Raw genomic sequence first — 18,639 nt, 5'->3', positions numbered from 1 at the left:
CAACCTAAGGTTTAGAGTCTGTAATCTGAAGCAAGTAAGAGCTAGGGAATATTTGGAGCAGAAGAGCCAGGTGATTTGACCCAGATTTTAGTAGGCTGCGTCTGGCTGCAGAGTAGAAGAGATTCTGTGCGTGGGAAGGTGGCGGTAGAGTGACCTGGGAGGAAGTTGCTGTGATCATGCAGGTGACTGTGTATAGAGGCTGTGGAGGTAGAGGACTAGTTGCTTTCTGGACGTGTTGTGAACATAGTTGCCAACATTTAGTGATACGGAGAGTGAGAGAGCTGGGAGATGAGATGGAAGGGGGAGTTAGGGACAGCCCCAAGGTTTTTTCCTTTCTGCAGAAGGATGGATGTTTTGTCAATTGAGATGGGGAAGTCAGTAGTAGGAGGGATTTTCAGAGGAATAGGAAGAGTCAGGTTTTGTCACAGGTGTCCAGATGTCCCAGAGACTCTGAGGGGAGGTGCCCAGTTGGCAGCTGAACACCGTGGGCAGCTGGAGGTCAGGGGATGTGGTCAGATTGCAGGCAGCCACAGCATAGTGGCCAGCATGTGGGCCAAAGTGTAACTGAATCAGATTTCGGAGGGGGCATTGTTGGGTTATGGTGGCAGGAAGGGGAAGCAGGAGGCTGAGGTTTGTATCTCTGTTGGGAGCCTGGATGGTGGTGATGGATGTCACATAGGCAGGTGAGGAAGCAGAGTGCCTGTGGGGAAGTGTGCCTGGGAGAGACGGGCAGAGGAGTCTGAAAGGCTTCCAAGGGTGTCGGCTTCCAAGGCTTCCAAGGATGTGGGGTAGATGTTGAAGCACCTCCATGAAGGAGGTGAGATGTCAGTGAGCCCAGGGTGGGCTCTCTGCTCCTGCCTGCACTCACCAATGTTTGGTGGTCACTCTTGGTGAGGCCTTTTTGTTTCATTTAGGCTGGTAGATCAGTTTAGGTGAAAAAGGAGAGCAAGGAGCATTGCTATGCCTGGAGAGAGCGCAGAGGACTCAGTGTATCTGGGCTTTGAATGAGGGTCAGGTAAAGAGAGGTTGTTCATGACTGCGTATGGGACAGCACATGCAGTGAAGACGGTGGCAGGCCGAGTCTGGGTTCTGCACCTTAGCCTTGGGAGGGTGAGTGTGACGCAGGTGTCAGGTCCAGGTGGGGAGAACTATAAAGGGACCCTCATGCTCTCTGGTGCTACAGGTCTTGGGCATACAGAGCAAGGATGTAATTCCATTTACAAAATACTGCCTGGATTCCATGTGCACAGTGGCATGGAGGCCACGGAAATGCCTATGGAGTAGGTGGGTGGGGGGTATCAGTAACTGAGTTGTTAAAGTGGAGGGACCACAAGGTCTGTAGAGAGGTTGAGTTCAAGAATGATCTGCAGTGTCTAGCCCCACACCCTGACACTGGACACTTAAGGGAGAAAGATGAGTTCAAGTTTCGTTGTCTGGGAGGCAAGATCTGGGGGACCTAAAGATAATTTAGTGATGAAAGAGGAGTCCCCATTCCAGCCCCAGAGTTTAGATGATGCTTATCTGTGCCCTACCCCACTTGTTTTTACTGTATTCTGGGCACAGTGATCAGTGGTGACAAGGAGAGAGTAGGCACTGGTGCCACCAGTACCTGGTATCTCTTCCACATTTGGAAGTCGGGGTGGAGGGTGAGGGAATGAAGGTGTGAGGGGAAAGACTGAAGATCCTGGAGAGAGAAAGTGCGCATTGATTGACCTGTCCCCATTTTGGCAGGGGCAAGTGGTTTTTACAGAAATGGCCATACATTTCTCCCAGGAGGAGTGGGACCTCCTTTAGGAGGCTCAGAGACGCTTGTACCACCATGTGATGCTGGAGAACTTTGCAGATTTGTCATCACTAGGTAAGGTCATCACACCTACCTGAGGGTCCTGGCCTGGCGTCTGTTTTTCCCCTGTTCCCTACGGGTAGTTCTGTCCTTCCCACGAGACTCTGGTGGGCACTACTTCCTTTCCTGGCATCTCTGTTGTTGCTGCCAGGGCTGGGCCGTGTGCACTGTACTCGCTGTCCCCAAGTAGCCCGTCCCTGTTGCTCTGAGTACTTGTAAGACAGGGTTCAGGAGACAGAAATATTGAAGCTTGTCTGAGACCTCCCTTCATACCTGCCTGTCCCTGCTTGGGTCACTCAGGTTAGATGCTAGAACCTCGGTGCCCTGGGCCTTTCCCCTTCCTCTTGCTGACATTTCCTGGAGTCTTCCTGTGTCAGGAATTTTAGGCACCAATGTAGTCACTACTTGTAGACACCACTGATTCTGCAAGACCCTTCTGTGAAGTGTTCATGATTTTAGAATGTGGGGTGTCATGTGCTGGATCGCTCTGGGGACATGCTGTCCACTCCCTTTCCCTGTGTTTCATTTGGTTGGCCTGTTCCAGGTTGCCTTGAGGAAAAGGGAGGGGCCTGGCTGCCTGACAGTGTGCACATCACTCCATCAATGGCAACAGGAAATGACCTTGGTGCTTCATAGCTAGGAAAAGCCGTGTTGTCAGAACTGGGTTCAAATCATACTGGGAACCAGGCCTGTGCCCACCGTTGTGTGATGTGAGGGACACTGGTGACGCCTCATTTCTACCTTTTCTTTTCCATTGTCATTTCTAATTTTCTGGTCCCCAGCTCTCCCCACTTTTGTGGCCTTCACCTTTCATTTGTTCCCTTCCACTGCTTCCTTTGCAGTGCCCTGGACATTTGACGTCTGCACATATCCTTAAATAGCCCTTGAACACTAGCTATTGTGTTGCAATCAGACATTTCTGTGTCTGGACACAACCTGCTACACAATGATCACCAGTCACCAGCAGCCAGGCCTTGTTGAAAGCCATTTGCAGAGGAGTGATTTGGAGACCCTGCCTCTGCTCCCTGCACTGTACCCCTGCCTTGGGTCCTTCCTCATCGTCAGGGGTCTCCCACCCAGCTCTGCACAACAGGCCTTCCTCTCTCTGGCTCTAGCTCCCTTTCCTGTCAGCAGTCCCATGGGCTTACTCGTGGTGTGTCTGACACTCATTTGTGATGGGGCTGCCCCCTCCCACCACAGTCAACATTCACTTCACTGGCATTTCTCTACTTACAGGCTGTTGGCATGGAGCCCAGGATGAGGTGGCCCCTTCTGAGGAAGGTGATTCTGTGGGAGAGTTACAGGTCAGGACTCCAAAGCCAGAGCCATCCACCCACAATGCCCAGGCCTGTGAGACATATAGCTCCCTCTTGAAAGACATTTTGTCCATAGGTGAGCAGGATGGAACATACCCTGATCAAGGCCTGTATGCTTATGGGGCAAAGCACCAGCACCAAAAGCTTCAAATTAGAGAGAAACTTTCCAGAAAGGACAAGGGGAGGCCTTCATTTGTGAAGAAGTGCAGCGTGCACTTGACAGAGAGGACCTTTACATGCCAGGAAAGTGGGAAGGACTTCACAGCCAGCACAGACCTTTTCCAACAACTGTCTTTTCACAGTGTGGGGCAGCCACATAGGGCAGCAAGTGGAGAGGCCCTTCGAAATTCGCAAAATGATTATAAGTGTACTCATTGTGGGAAAGCCTTCAGCCATAAACATAAACTTGTCGACCGTGAGAAAGTCCACACTGGAGAAAAGCTTTATGAGTGTAGGGAATGTGGGGAGGTCTTCCTTAGAAACTCCCACCTTGACCAGCACCAGAAAGTCTACACTGAAGCCAGGCTTTCTGAGCACCTGGACTGTGGCATATTCTATACACAAATACTGGGCCTCAGTGATCACCAGAGAATTTACACCAGGCCGAGGCCTTTTGAGTGCAGCCAGTGTGGGAAGACCTTCCTTAGACTGTCCCAACTCGTTGCTCACCAGAAAGTCCACTCTGCAGAAAGACCTATGGTTGCAGTGATTGTGGGAAATTCTTTAGGAACCACTCCAAACTGGTTAGACATCAGAAAGTGCATACTGGAGAGAGGCCTTATGTGTGCAGTGAATGTGGGAAAGCCTTCAGCCACAAACAAACTTATCGAGCATCAGAAAATGCAGAGTGACGAGAAGCCTTATGAGTGCACAGAATGTGGGAAGGCTTTCAGCCGCAAAGACAAAGCTGTTGTACCAGAAAATCCACACTGGAGAGAGGCCTTACATGTGCAGCGAGGGTGCGAAAACCTTCAGTCACAAATATAAACTTGTCAAGCACCAAAAAATCCACAGTGGAGAAAGGGCTTATGAGTGTAGCGGATGTGGGAAATCCTTTCTGGATGACTCCACACACATTATTAATCAGAGAGTTCACACCAGAGAAAGGCCTTATGAGTGCAGTGAGTGGGAAGTTTTTTAGGTACTGTTTCACACTCAACATCATGAAATTCATACTGGAGAAAGGTCCTATAAGTGCAGTGATGTAGGAAATTCTTTAGTTGCTGCTTCACACTCATTAGATGTTAGACAAGTCACACTAGAGAGAGACCTTTATGAGCATAGCTAATGTGGGAAGTTTTTGTGGTACAGCTGCAGACTCATTACACATCAGTGAATTCACATTGCCAGGAGACCTTATGAGAACAGCAGCTATGGGAACGTCTTTACATAAAACTCTGGCCTCAGTAAACATTGTTGAGGTTGCACTGGAGAAATGCTTTCTGAGTGCAGTGAATGTTGGAGAGTCTTTAGCTAATGCTCCCAGTCACTTGGCTCCCAAAAGTTCATACCAAAGAAAGAACTTACGAGTGCAGCAGATGGGTAAAAGACTTCAGTCAGTCTACTCTGATTGGTACTGTAAAGTACTATTATGTATTTATGGGTTTTTTTCTTTTTATTGTGTTAAAATACACATACATAAAATTTGCCATCTTAAGTATTTTAGTGTACAGTTTAGTTCTGTTAATAAGTACATTCACATTCTGTGCAATGAATATCCAGTACTTTCTTCATCTTGCATAAGTGGAACTGTGCCCATTAAATGATGTCGATTCCTCTCTTCATCCAGCCTCTGGCAACCTCCATGCTACTTTCTGTCTCTTTGAATTTGACTGCCCCCACTACCTCATGTAAGAAGAACCATACAGTTTTTGTCATTTTGTGAGCAGCTTACTTTATCTACCATATCTCAGGTATTATCTAATATGTGACATGTTTCAGAATTAACTTTTTAAGGCTGTGCAACACTCCATTGTATGTGCATACCACATTTTCTTTATCCAGTCACTCACCCGTTGATGGACATGTCCCTCATTTCCACATTTTGGCTATCATTACAATGTTGCTATTAGGATGACTGTACAAATATCTCCTTGAGATCCTGCCTTCCATTCTTTTGGGTATATAGCCAGGCGTGGAATTGCTGGATTATGTGCTAATTTTATATTTAGTCTTTTCAGGAACTGAGGAACTGTTTTCTGTATTGGCTGCACCATTTTACATTCCCATTAAAGGTCCAAAAGGTTTCCAGTATCTCCACATCCTCTTCAACATAATTTTATTTTCTGTTTCATGTTTAATAACAGCTATCCTAATGGGTGTGAGGTAGTATTTCATTGTGTTTTTGTTTAGCATTTCCCTAGCGATTAATGATCATGGACTTCTTGGCCATATTCTTTGTGGAAATGTCTAAATTTGTCCATTTTTTAATCAGGTTATTTTCTTATTGTTGAGTTGTAGCAGTCTGTATATAATCTAGATACTAACCACTTATTGAATATATGATTTGCACATGTTTTCTTCCATTCAGTAGGTTGCCTGTTCACTCTATTGATTGTGTCTTTTGATGCATACTTTATAATTCGATGTAGTCCAATTTAATCTATTTTTATTTTTGTTCCCTGTGCTTTTTGTGTCAGTGCCAAGAAGTTATTTCCAAATCTAGTGTTACGAAGGTTTTTCCCTATGTTTTTATCTAAGAATTTTATATGTTTACATCTTGCTGTTAGGTCTTTGATCCATTTTGAGTTCATTTTTATGTGTGGTTTAAGTAAGGGTCCAACTTCATTCTTTTGCACGCAGACATCCACTTTCCGCAGAATCAGTGTTGAAAAGACTGCCCTTTCTCCATTAAATTGTCTTGGCACTCTTGTCAATTATTTGATCAAATACGCTGGCTTTCATTTCTGGGAACTCTGTTCTATTTCATTGCTCTATATGTTAATCTTTATGTCAGTGCTACGGTGTTTTAATATGTAGTTTTATGAAAATATTATTTTGATCCAGTTTTGTGTTCCTGGCTTGATGCTGGTTATTTCCCATTTTGTAACAGCTGATTAAGTCCACACTCCAACCACTGTCCTTATGAGGAACTCACATTCTAGACTGCTGTACTCTGATGTCTCAGAACCAGATATCAGGCAACTCGGGACAACCCCTAGTTGCCCTTGAGCCCATGAAATTATTCAAATGAAGCCACTGGCAGGGAGCCTGGGAAACCTACCTAACCCCAGGCCACTTGCTATACATAGGGTGCCCTCTACAGCTCCAGGTGGCTTATCATGTCCCCCTCTGCAGCCCACTGTGTGGTCCTACCTGATGCCCTTCTGTCATTCCAAGGTCAAAGTATCTACTCAAGTGTCATTGTGTTGTGTCCCGCCATCAAGAATCTTTAAGTCTTATAAGGTAGCTATGAGATTATTATAAAAGGCATCACTTGGTAAGGTCCTCACACCTACTCCAGTGTCCTGGACAGGGCACTACTTTTCTCCTTTCTCCTCAGGGCACATCTGGGTTCACCACATCCAGACCATGAGTCCTAATTCCTTTCCTGGCATATTTATTGTGGGTGCCAGGGCTGGGCTTTGTGCAGTGTACTGTCTGTCCCCAAGCACCCCCTCCTCTGCTGCTCAGGGCTCAGAAATCTCAAAGATTGTCAGAGATCCCAGTGGCCTCTCCTATCCCTTATCAGTTTAAGGTCCCTGCAACCTGTTTGGCCAAATACAATGAGTGTCAAGGCAGAAATACCATGGAATAGCTTAACTACACTTTGACACCCTGGAAATGAAGAGGCCAGGCACACCACAGAAGTCCACATGAAACGTGTCACATGTGGGAAGAAGTGGGTGGGGGAGAAACTGGGATTATGCCTTAATGACTAAAGTGACCAGGAGTACCTAGGTGGGGACATCCCCTATTTGGCAGGAATTGAAAACACATTAGGGTTTGTTTTTGGGGTGTTTGTAGTACGAGTTTTTTGAACCCTTGAAAGCTGACTTGCACAACTTGACTGTTAGTTTGGCCTTGTAATAAATGAATGCTAAATAGACAAATACCGAATCTAAGAAAACAGAACAGCTCTGTATACACAGAGCAGCTGGCACCTACTATTGTGCCTGAAACCCAGTAGGTGCTCACTGAACCTTTCTTAGACCAATGAATACAGCACAGCTCCCCTATTCATTTTCACTTTACCGTCAAGTCTTTCAAATACCATCTCTATCACTCCAAACAATTAAGGAGCCACATTTTCAAGTATGAAAAAAATCATGTTTTGGAGAATGAAAGCCTGAATGTGGCCAAGATTCCAGCATAGCCACAGGCTCTGCTTCATTCTCTGGCTTTTCAAACTAAACTGTCTTGATTAAATTTCACTGAGATCTTGACTTTTCTTTACATGTCACAGGTGTGTTTCTCTAGGACTTTTTCTGCTACTTTCTTCGAATAACTACATAGTCGTTATTAATACCTTACAGTAATTTCCATTCACAAGTGTTTTTCACAGATAATGTCAACTCCCTTTGAAGGCACTGCTGCTGCAATTTCAGGTGAAATGATAAATCACTTCCCAGCAAGGAGATTAGATCATGGAATCCCACACCTTTGTTTTGGGGGCAAGGTTCTCCTTTTGTACATGTGCTCCAACAATGAAAAGAGCACACATTGCCCCTGCAGAAGATGGTATAAGTGACATTCTTTTCAGATGGCTTTCAGATTCTTAAAAGAGTTGAAAAATGTCTCAGGTATGGAGTAGTATACATATGAAGAAATGTGCTGTGCACTGGGTTCATACACAATCACTGATTATACAGCCAGGAAAGATGTTTTCTGTGTGCCTCTGAACCCGAGGCACAGCTTCACCCTTTCTACCTACTTCTGTAGCTCCTGTCATCCCTTCTGCATCTTCCCCACCATGCCTCTGTCTGAGTCTTTTCTTGTTCTGGGCCAAATATACTGAAAGCTCATTAAACAGCCCCCAGATCTTCAGTCTACGTGTATTTGAAAAGCAACAAGATATCTGACAACCATGAGTGGACGTAGAGTGTCATAATGACATGGTGGTCCCTTTGGATGTGTTAGCCTTTGGGAATTTGCTGTGCTTCAGTCTCTGAAATAACAGGTCCCTAACCTTTCTGTGACTTCCTACACTGCTCTCCAGGAAATGTCCCCTTTAATGTCGCCCTCTTCTTAGAGTTGTGGAACTCTATTTCCCAGCGCCCCTGTCCTGGTTCCTTGCCTGTTATCCGCCACTAATGAGTGACTTAATGCTCTGAGAGGGGATAAGTGGTGGCGATAGTGGAAACTACAATACCCAGAAGTCTCTACGGTGCGGGCGGCAGCGTCGGCGGCGACTGAACCAATGCGCGCGCATGGTGGGGATGGGACTGCCGGCGTCCCTTATAGTTGTTATTTTGGTCGCTCCAGGGTTGGTCATCGGTCCAGCGCCTCAGAAGCGTTTCCCGGGCATCGAGGTAAGGGAGCGGAAAAGCGCGAGGAGAGGTGTCGCCCCCGCCGCATGGAGGCAGCTGTGAGGCCCGACTGAGCCCGCTGGTGACCGCAGCGCCCTGTTCCCGCCCCGTCGCCGGGCTCCGGTTCCACTTTTCCCACAGGTCGGTGGCGGGGGCCGTGAACTCAGGTGGGTGCTGCATCCCCCGGGCTTCACACTGCCGGGCTCCCGCCTCCGAGAATGGAGCCCGGGTGGAGGGGCGCCGCTCGGTTCCTCGCACAGGCCCCCGTGTCCGCCCTGTGATGAGGTGGGCGGGTTCCCTCAGGTGCGGCCTGTGCACAGGCTGCAGGTGCTGCTGAGTCGGCAGCACTGGGAAGACCTCGGGTCTGTGTCTCCAGGAGACACTTGGTCTTAGCCAAAAGGCTGAGAAGCGATGGGGTAGGTTTCAATAGAGTCTAAAGGATTTCCTTCCTGATGCATCACATATACCTGTGAGCAAAAGTAAGGAATGAACCACCATCCTAAGTATTTTTTCCTGAACATTTGAAAGTATTCAGATGGGGACATGTGACCCTGACACGTCTCAAGACAGATGTTACAACATGGAGATATCATATGTGTAGATGAACGTAAAGGTTTGGAAGCTGAGGAAGGGGGCAGGATTGGAGATGATATCAAAGGGTTGAAGAATGTGGACTGGACCAGGGCAGGCCTGGGGATCAAACAGGAGGGCGAGTCTTAAGGTTGTTGTTTCAGATGGGACAGGAGGGCACAGGGAGGGGGTGTTGGCATCCCTTCTGCTCCCTCCAGAAAAGAAGGAACGTGACATAGGAGGAACACTGGCCTGTGTCTGTAGAAAGGGAGGCCTCAATGGAGTAAGGAGCTTCCCTTCAGTGGAGCCTGCTGTGTGACTGGTGCAGATTCTCCACTTGCAGGCTCTGCCAACCCTCAGGGCCACTCCCTATGGAATAAAGGAAACATTGGCCTGGCTGGTGGAGCCGCTGGGTCTCAGACCAGGGCACTGCTGCCTCTCACCTCCTCCAGCCCTCAGAGCCAGAGGGGTGATCCACTGCTTCAGTCATGGGCCCCCAACAAGCTCCCCTTAGAGGATTATGTTGCAGGCAGGACTGGTTGCTGAAAGACTGGTAGCTGACCTGCCTGCTCAGTCCCTCCCTGCAACTCATTAACATAAGATTGTATGAAGTTTATTGATTTAAACACTAACCAATATCCCTCTCAATGTGTACACACAGGTAGGCAATTAGAAATGAACCTATTCAATAAGTTCAGTTTATACAAATACTTCATAATTGGTTTGACAATGATTTACTTCTAAGTATTTGTTTGCAGTGTAATTTTAGATATGATATCCTGTGAAATCTTAAAAAGCGGTAAAAATAAAGACCCCAAATTGTAAAATCCTACCACTTCATCTGCACTGAAAATATATAGAAATTTGATCCTATGGACAGCAATAGCTGATTTAATAATAGCATACTGTGTAATGCACACAATACCTAGTATGCACTCCTTATATTCAATACCAATTTGAGCCCTATGAAGTCGGAAGCATTCTTAACCCCATAAGCATTTTCTTTTTTCTGAGGCTCAGGGAAGCTCAGTTCTTCTACAGGATCACCCAGCTGGTGAGAAGCAGCACTGAGGTCTGAGGAACTGAGATTCGACCATCAGGCTGAGGTCGCTTTGCTCTAGGGCAGGGCAGGGGTAATGGTCCAGGCAGCTTATTGGATCCTACCATGGCTGCCCATTTCTCATGGCCTCCCTCTTCCCGCAGGGTCCCATGGCAGTGGCAGAAATACTTATGGATCCTGTACAGGTGAGTGGAGGGCATCCAACCTTTAATCCATCCCAATTATCACCCCAAAGGTTTTGGTACCTCGATATATAGTGTCCTGAGACTTCTCCCATTCTTCTCACTCTCTTGAGTCTGAAGACCATGTGTTTTCACCAAGCCCAGGATTTTGTATTTAGTCCCAGGTTATATGAAGCAGTTCCCATTTCTGACAACTGATAGGGTTGGATGTAGCAGGGAGTCCTTGATGTCCACAAGGAGTCCTGGTCACAGGATTTAGAATGTTCAAATGCTTGCAGGTGAGACCTAGCTGGAATGTTTAGGGAACTGCAGGTCTGTGTTATATCCAGTGGGAATGGGGAGCCGGGGGGCGGGAGTAGAGGAGCGCAGGTATCAGGCCTGGAATGACAGGCTGAGGTCCTGGGCCTCTGTCTAGTTGGTGTGAAGGTTTGAAGCAGAAGAGGAAGGTGTTGTGACCCAGATTTTAACAGGCTCCCTCTGGCTGTAATGTGGAAGACAGACAGGGTGTGTGTGTGAAGGCAGGGAGACCTGGCAGGAATTTCTTGCAACAGTTGGCAGTAGCTACACAGAGTGGTGGCTGTGGAGATAGAGTAGTGGTTGGTTTCTGGGTTTATTTGAACTACAACTGCCCATGTTTTAGGATATGGAGTGTGAGGGAGATGAGGTGGTGGAATGGAAGGGAGAATCAGGGATGACCCCAGGTTTTCAGCCTTGTTAGGAAGGATGGGTGCCTTGTGAACTAAAACGGGAAAGTCAGCAGGATGATGAGTGTTCAGATGGAACATGAAGAGTCAGTTTGTATCATGTCACAGATGTTCCAGAGACTGCAAGGGAAGGGGTCAAGTGAGCTCTTTTACATAGAGGCCTGGAGTTCAGGGGATGGATTCAGGTTGGAGACAGCAAGTAGGGGCCAGTGTGTGGACTAGGATGGATCTGGGAGCGGGTGTCAGAGGCAGTATCTGTAGGTCATGGTGGCCTGCAATCACTGGAACACAAGCAATGGCAGTGAAAGGCCTGAGTACCAGGCCTTCTGATTGGGCAACTGGATGGTCACAGGTGAGGAAGCGGAGTGTGTGTGTGTGTGTGTGTGTGTGTGTGTGTTTTGGGGAGTAGGAGTGACAGTCTTCCCAGGCCAGCGTGCACATGACATGGATGTGGACAGGACAAATGGGTCAGCCAGGAGAGTTGCTAGACTAAGGGGTGTGGGAGTATGGGTGAGAGGGCAGTGTAACTGGCTTTCAGTGAGGAGACAGGAGGGTTCTGAGCATGGGACAGCTAGTGCAATGCAGAAGGGGGAGGCTAAGGTATGTGAGGTCCCCACATGGGAAGGGCCCTGGGAGACTGGCATTCAGGGGCGGGATGGAACTGAGTCAGATGCTGCATGCACTGGTCATGCACAACTGGTTTCCACGTGCAGAGTGGCCTGTTAGGAGGTGAAGGAAATGCCAGTGGCATGGGCTGGCGTGTCTGTGGAGTTGTCACTGTGCAGGGTTCAGAGTTCTGAGGGAGGGCAGTCCAAACAGTGATGTGCAGGTGAGAAGGGTGAGTGGTTGGCCCTGGGCCCTGGCACTGGCCCTTAGGGTGGAATGATGAGACTGAGTTTGGTTGTCTGAGAGGCAAGATCTGGGAGACCCTAGGGAAACTGGCTGACAGGAGAGGGCTGGGATCCCATATACCAGGCCAGAGCCTAAGATGGCACTTTTCTGCCCCCTCCCCCACCTGTTTCATGCTGTGTGCTGGACTCAGTGCTATTGAGAGAGGAGACACAGGTGCCCCCAGCACCTGGTAAGTGTTCCACATCGGGAAGTCGGGAAGAGGATCAGCAGGAGGGATGTGTGGGGGAAGGGCTGATGGTGCTGGAGAGAAGTGTATGAGTGACAGTACCTATGGGGTTTTAATTTATGCACAATCAATGAGTAAGTGAGGACACAGAGAGGCCAGTGACAGTGAAAGAAAGTTTTTATTACTTCCTTTCTTCCACCTCCCCCCCCACTCTGGTTTAAGCCATTGTCTCTCAGTCCGGTTGTAGGACACAGCTCCCTAGTATTATGCTGGTATTATGAGCCTTGCACTCCCCCATCTGAGGCAGTCGGTCACCAGTTGTAGGTTGGCTGCTCACAGCAGCTCACGCAGCTCTCGCCGGCTGCCAGCCGCTCACGATGGCTGCCAGCCAGTTGTGCTCATGGCATCACACAGTAGCCCACGGCAGCACACAGCAGCCCATGGCAGCACTCAGCTGCCCCAGTAGCTCACGCCAACCCCTGGCTGTTCACTGTAGCCCAGCTCCAGGGAGAGCTATTATTCACAATCTTAGCTGTAGCGGGCGCAGCTCACTGGTCCAGGTGGGAAAACAACCAGCGACCTCTGAGTTAGGAGCACAGCGCTCCAACAACCTGAGCCACCGGGCCAGCCCTACTTACATTTCCTGAGAGGAGGGGCACACCATATAATACAGGGCCACATGGGGAAGCACGAGTAGAGGGAAACCTGAGGTCAGAGCCTTTATTGGACTTTCCAAGGGCAATGCAGGGAGGGTGGGATGAAAAGCTTAGGGATGGCTAGTTTGTATAATTGTAGTGTACCTGGGGGGCAGAGGCTGTCCCTAGTTGTCTGATCCTTCATCCTGGGCTGATTTGGGGCAGGGGAACTATCCACTTGATGTGCGAGAGTTCATTGAGGTGATTCAGACTGGGCTCTGGATCACAGGGGAGAGATAAACAGATTTGGCTGTTAGTTTGGTTCTGTAATTAATGGGTGGCAAGGAGACAAATGCGGAATTGAAGGAAACACAGAACAAGAAGCTGCTCGTGGACTAAATTGTCCCCACTTTGGCAGGGCCGTGTGGTCTTTGAGGACGTGGCCGTACATTTCTCCCAGGAGGAGTGGGAACTCCTTGATGAAGCTCAGAGATCCCTGTACCACCATGTGATGACGGAGAACGTCGCACTTCTATCTGCCATAGGTAAGGCCCTCACACCTACCCCAGGGTCCTGGGCTGGGCATTGTTTTCCCTCTTTTCAGGGGCAGCTCTGTCCTTCCCACAATGAGACTCTGGTGGGCACTACTTCCTTTCCTGGCATGTGTGTTGTTGCTGCCATGGCCGGGCCGTGTGCACTGTACTCGCTGTCCCCAAGCAGCCCGTCCCGGCTGCTCTGAGTACTTGCAAGACAGGGCTCAGGAGTCGGAAATCTTGAAGCTTGTCTGAGACCTGCCCTCATACCTGCCTGTCCCTGCTTGGGTCACTCAGCTTAGATGCTAGAACCTCGGTGCCCTGGGCCTTTCCCCTTCCTCTTGCTGACATTTCTTGGAGTCTTCCTGTGCCAGGAATTTAGGTATCGACATTGTTACTAATTTGGGGGACCACTGGATTGTTTATACTGTCTACCTTGTGAAGTTCTTGGAATTTGAGAATGACGGATGTCCGGTGTTGGATCACTCTGGGCACATGCTGGCCATGTTTTTCGTGTCTTTCACCTAGAACCGGCCTCTTTAGGTGCCATGTCAGTGCTCACCTTGAGCAATGGAGAGGACCCTGGACACCTAATAGGGTGGATATTATTATGTCAGTGGCACGAGACACTCAAAAGTACATGGCCCTGCAAAGGGGCTGGGCGAGGACGAGATGTCAGAGCTGGGAAACTGGCTTTTGTTTGTCATTGCTCGATGCCAGGTTAGTGGCCACACTTCATGTCTACTTTTTCTTCCCCATTTTCATTTCTACTCTGACTTCTAATCCCATTTCTGCCACACTCCAACCATACCTAGGTGGCCTTCAGCTCTCACCCATCCTGTTTCATTGCTCCCTCTGCAGCACTCTCCAACATTTGATCTACACTTACGAAGTTGCGAGGTCTGCACGTATCATTAAATGTCCTAGAACTGCAGCATGTCTGTTCTAGTCACGTATTCCTGGGTCTGGACACTACCTGCTACACAGTGCTCACCAGTCACCAGCAGCCAGGACTTGTTGAAAGCCATTTGCAGAGGAGTGATTTGGAGACCCTGCCTCTGCTCCCTGCACTGTACCTGCTATGGTCTGAATGTTTGTGTCCTCCAAGAATCATACATTGAAAACCTCATGTGCAAGGTGATGATATTAGCAGATGGGGCGTTTGGGGAATGATTAGGTCATGAGGGCCAAGCCCTCATGAATGACATTAGTGCTCTTATAAAAGAGACCCCACAGAGGTCTCGAGCCCGTTCCACTATGTGAAGAACCAACGAGAAGTCTGCGACCTGGAAGAGGGCCTTCACCCAGCCATGCTGGCACCCTGATCCTGGCATTCCTGCTTCCAGAACTGTGGGAAATAAATTTCTGTTGTTTAGAAGATTGTTTTTGTTGTTAAAATACCACCCAGTCAATTGTATTTTGTTATAGGAACCTGAATGGACTAAGATGTTACCCCTGCTTTCGGTCCTTCCTCATCATCAGGGGTCTCCCACCCAGCTCTGTACAGCAGGCCTTCCTCTCTCTGGCTCTAGCCGCCTTTCCTGTCAGCAGTCCCATGGGCTTACTCATGGTGTGTCTGATACTCATTTGTGATGGGGCTGCCCCCTCCCACCACAGTCGATGTGCACTTCACCGGCATTTCTCTGCTTGCAGGCTGGTGTCATGGAGCCCAGGATGAGGCGGCCCCTTCTGAGCAAGGTGATTCTGTGGGAGAGTCACAGGTCAGGACTCCAAAGCCAGATCTGTCCACCCACAGGGCCCAGCCTTGTGATGCGCATGGCCCACTCTTGAAAGACGTTTTGCATCTTGCTGAGCGTGATGGAATGTACCCTGATCAAAGGGTATACATTTGTGGGACAGATCTTTACCAGCACCAAATGGAGCAGATTGGAGACAGACTTTCCAAAAGGGATGAGGGGAGGCCTTCATTTGTGATGAATGGCAGCACTCACATGACAGAGGAGATTCTCACGTGCATGGAGATTGAGAAGGACTTCCAGACCAGCACAAGCCTCCCCCAGCACCAGGCCCCTCGCAGTGGAGGGAAGCCACATGGGGACTCCGAGTGCAGAGAGGCCTTTGAAAGTGGACAAAATGACTACAAGTGCACTCAGTGTGGGAAAGGCTTCAGCCGAAAGCAGATACTTGTTCAGCACCAGAAAATTCACACTGGAGTCAGGCCTCATGAATGCAGCAAATGTGGAATGGCCTTTATTAGAAAATTCCACCTTGTTCAGCACCAGAAAATCCACACTGGAGAAAGGCCTTTTAAGTGCAGTGAGTGTGGGAAAGCCTTTAGGTCCAAGTCCACACTCATTAGTCACCAGAGAGTTCACACTGGATTAAGCCCTTATGAGTGCAGCAAATGTGGGGGATTCTTTAAGTACAAAGCCAACTTCATGAAACATCAGAGAATTCACAATGGTGAATGGCCTTATGAGTGCAGAGAATGTGGAAAATTCTTTAGGTATAACTACAGACTGATAAGACATGAGAGAGTTCACACTGGAGAAAGGCCTTATGAGTGCAGCGAATGTGGGAAATTTTTCAGGTATAGCTCCACATTCATGAGACACCAGAGAGTTCACACTGCAGAAAGGCCTTATGGTTGCAATGAATGTGGCAAGTTCTTTAGGTACAACTCCACACTTGTTAAACATCAGAGAGTCCACACCGGAGAAAGGCCTTATGAGTGCAGTGAATGTGGGAAGTTCTTTAGGTACACCTCCACACTCATTAGACATCAAAGAGTTCACTCTGTAGAAAGGCCTTATGAGTGCAGCTTATGTGGGGAATTCTTTAGGTACAAGTCCAAGCTCATTAAACATTGGCAAAATCACACTGGAGAAAGGCCTTATGAGTGCAGTGAATGTGGGAAAGCCTTTCGGTACCACTGCAGACTCGTTAGACATAAGAGAGTTCACACTGGAGAAAGGCCTTATGAGTGCAGTGAGTGTGGGAAATTTTTCCGGTACAACTCCAACCTCATTAAACATTGGAGAAATCACACTGGAGAGAGGCCTTATGAGTGCAGCGAATGTGGGAAAGCCTTTAGCCATAAACATATACTTGTCGAGCACCAGAAAATCCACAGTGGAGAAAGGCCTTATGAGTGTAGCAAATGTCAGAAAGCCTTCATTAGAAAGTCCCACCTCGTTCATCACCAGAAAATCCACAGTCAGGACAGGCCTATGAGCACCACGAATGTGGGGAATTCTTTAGATACAACACCAGTGTCATTAAACAGAATTCACACTGACCAAGACTTCATGAGTGCAGAGAATATGGTAGATCCTGTAGGTACCACTCTAAACTCATTACACTGGAGAATCACCTTCTGAGTACAGTGAATATGGGGAAGTCTTTAGGTACGACTGCAGCCCCATCACACGTCAGAGATTTCACAGTGGAGAAAGACCTTATGAGGGCAGCAGACATGGGCACGTGTTCAGCCAAAACTCCCACCACATTCTGGCACCGAAAAGTTCACACCAGAGAGAGGACTGCAAATGGGGAGACTTCAGCCAAAAGACCCTGGGAGCTACTGTAATGTGTTTTTTTTTTTTATCTTACATTTTTAATTGTGGTAAAATACATGTAACAAAGTTAATCCTCTACCATTTTAATTGTACAGGTTAGTAATGTTAAAAAATTCATATATCTGTGCAACTAATCTCCAGTATTCTTTTGATCTTGCAAAACTGAAACTCTATACTCATTAAATAACTCCTCCTCCTCCCTCCCCACCCCCACCTTTCCCACTGCACCTGACAACCACATTGTACTTTCTGTTTCTTTGAGTTTGACTACTCTGGATACTTCATATAAGTAGAATCATATATTATTTGTCTTTTTGTGACTGGCTCATTTTGCTTAGCATAATTTCCCCACATTGAAGCATTTGTCAGCATTTCCTGCTGTTTTGAGAAGGAATCAGATTATCCCACCTGACATGGGAAATGGTGCCAATGGAGTCAGTACGTTTTTGCCAGATGTATTTCTAGAGGAAGAGACTTAGATTTTATATGGAATCTTTATTATTATTATTTTTTCCAAGTCAAGTTGTTGTCCTTTCAATCTCAGTTGTGGAGGGTGCTGTTCAGCTTCAAATTGTTGTTCTTTTAGTCTTACTTGTGGAGGGCACAACTCAGCTCCAGGTCCAGTTGCCGTTGCTAGTTGCAGGGGGCACAGCCCACCATCCCTTGCGGGAGTCGAACCGGCAACCTTGTGGTTGAGAGGATGCTCTCCAACCAACTGAGCCATCTGGGTGCTCAGTGGCAGCTCAGCTCAAGGTGCCATGTTCAATTTTAGTTGCAGGGGGCGCTTCCCACCATCGCTTGTGGGACTCGAGGAATTGAACTGGCAACCTTGTGGTTGAGAGCCCGCGCTCCAACCAACTGAGCCATCCGGGAGGCAGCTCAGCTCAAGGTGCCGTGTTCAACCTTAGTTGCAGGGGGCGGAGCCCACCATCCCTTGTGGGACTCGAGGAGTTGAACTGGCAACCTTGTGGTTGAGAGCCCACTGGCCCATGTGGGAATCGAACTGGCAGCCTTCAGAGTTAGGAGCATGGAGCTCTAACCACCTGAGCCACCGGGCCGGCCCTGGAATCTTTATTTAACAGCTTTATTGAGGTAGTGACATACATTAAGCTGCATTTATTAAAAGTGTAAAATGTATTTTCATGTGTGAGTATAACGGGACCATCACCAAAGTCAGGATAATGAACACATCATTGCCCCTATAGTTTTCATTGGCTCCTTTATAGTCGCTCTCTCCCAGCCTTAACCAACTTGCCATCCCAGGTAGACGGTATAGTTTGCATTTCTAGATTTTTATATAAACTCTTATATGGCTGTTTTCACGAAGTATGTATATATACAAGTATACACACACACACATATATATATTTAGTACTATCCATGTGTGTACAAAAAGCATGGCATCAAATAAGCAAGGCTCTGTGTTATGTATTAGAGTGGCATGTGTAATAAACAAAGGTGCTTTCATGTTCTGAGAATCACTGAGAAAAAGTTGTTTCAAGTGGGAAAGTGAAGTTAAACTAACAAATTTAAATTCTGTTTCATATGAATTCTTTATCAATAAAAATGTTTGAGTCATCTGCCTTGTACACAAGTTTCCACCGAATTATGTTTGTAGGTTTTTCTTATTTGACTTCTTTTTTCTAGTAGTGTCTTTCAGTTGTTAAGTACTTTAGAGAGAAGGAAAATGATATGGATTAGGTACTCAGAT

At 47.7% G+C, this 18,639-nt stretch overlaps 2 protein-coding genes across 4 annotated transcripts; both read left to right on the top strand.

Moving 5' to 3' along the window:
- Positions 1 to 1,650: 1,650 nt before the first annotated feature.
- LOC109437576 (zinc finger protein 416) lies at positions 1,651 to 6,048 on the top strand (the record flags this gene model as incomplete). Its single annotated transcript, XM_088800473.1, is given in 2 exon segments — positions 1,651 to 1,858; positions 3,080 to 6,048. Coding segments are annotated over 2 exon segments (1,275 nt in total), but the record flags the coding sequence as incomplete, so codon positions are not given.
- ZNF548 (zinc finger protein 548) lies at positions 3,214 to 18,506 on the top strand. Of its 3 annotated transcripts, XM_088800456.1 has the most exons (6): positions 8,805 to 10,442; positions 12,186 to 12,224; positions 13,275 to 13,401; positions 13,918 to 14,109; positions 14,251 to 14,959; positions 15,043 to 18,506. In XM_088800456.1, the coding sequence occupies exons 5-6, from the start codon at positions 14,836 to 14,838 to the stop codon at positions 16,728 to 16,730; spliced, it is 1,812 nt and encodes a 603-aa protein (XP_088656582.1). In that variant the 5' UTR covers positions 8,805 to 10,442; positions 12,186 to 12,224; positions 13,275 to 13,401; positions 13,918 to 14,109; positions 14,251 to 14,835; the 3' UTR covers positions 16,731 to 18,506. The 3 variants fall into 3 exon arrangements, with proteins under 3 accessions (XP_088656581.1, XP_074171481.2, XP_088656582.1); XM_088800455.1 differs by lacking the exons at positions 12,186 to 12,224; positions 13,918 to 14,109; positions 14,251 to 14,959 and adding exons at positions 3,214 to 3,235; positions 8,584 to 8,794 and having other exon boundaries at positions 10,401 to 10,442; XM_074315380.2 differs by lacking the exons at positions 12,186 to 12,224; positions 13,918 to 14,109; positions 14,251 to 14,959 and having other exon boundaries at positions 8,804 to 10,442.
- The last annotated feature ends 133 nt before the right edge of the window (positions 18,507 to 18,639 follow it).

This window comes from Rhinolophus sinicus, chromosome 8, assembly GCF_057876585.1.
Source record: "Rhinolophus sinicus isolate RSI-liver-muscle chromosome 8, RSI-T2T, whole genome shotgun sequence".
Classification (NCBI taxonomy): domain Eukaryota; kingdom Metazoa; phylum Chordata; class Mammalia; order Chiroptera; family Rhinolophidae; genus Rhinolophus; species Rhinolophus sinicus.
This window is presented reverse-complemented; position numbering and strand designations above follow the sequence as displayed.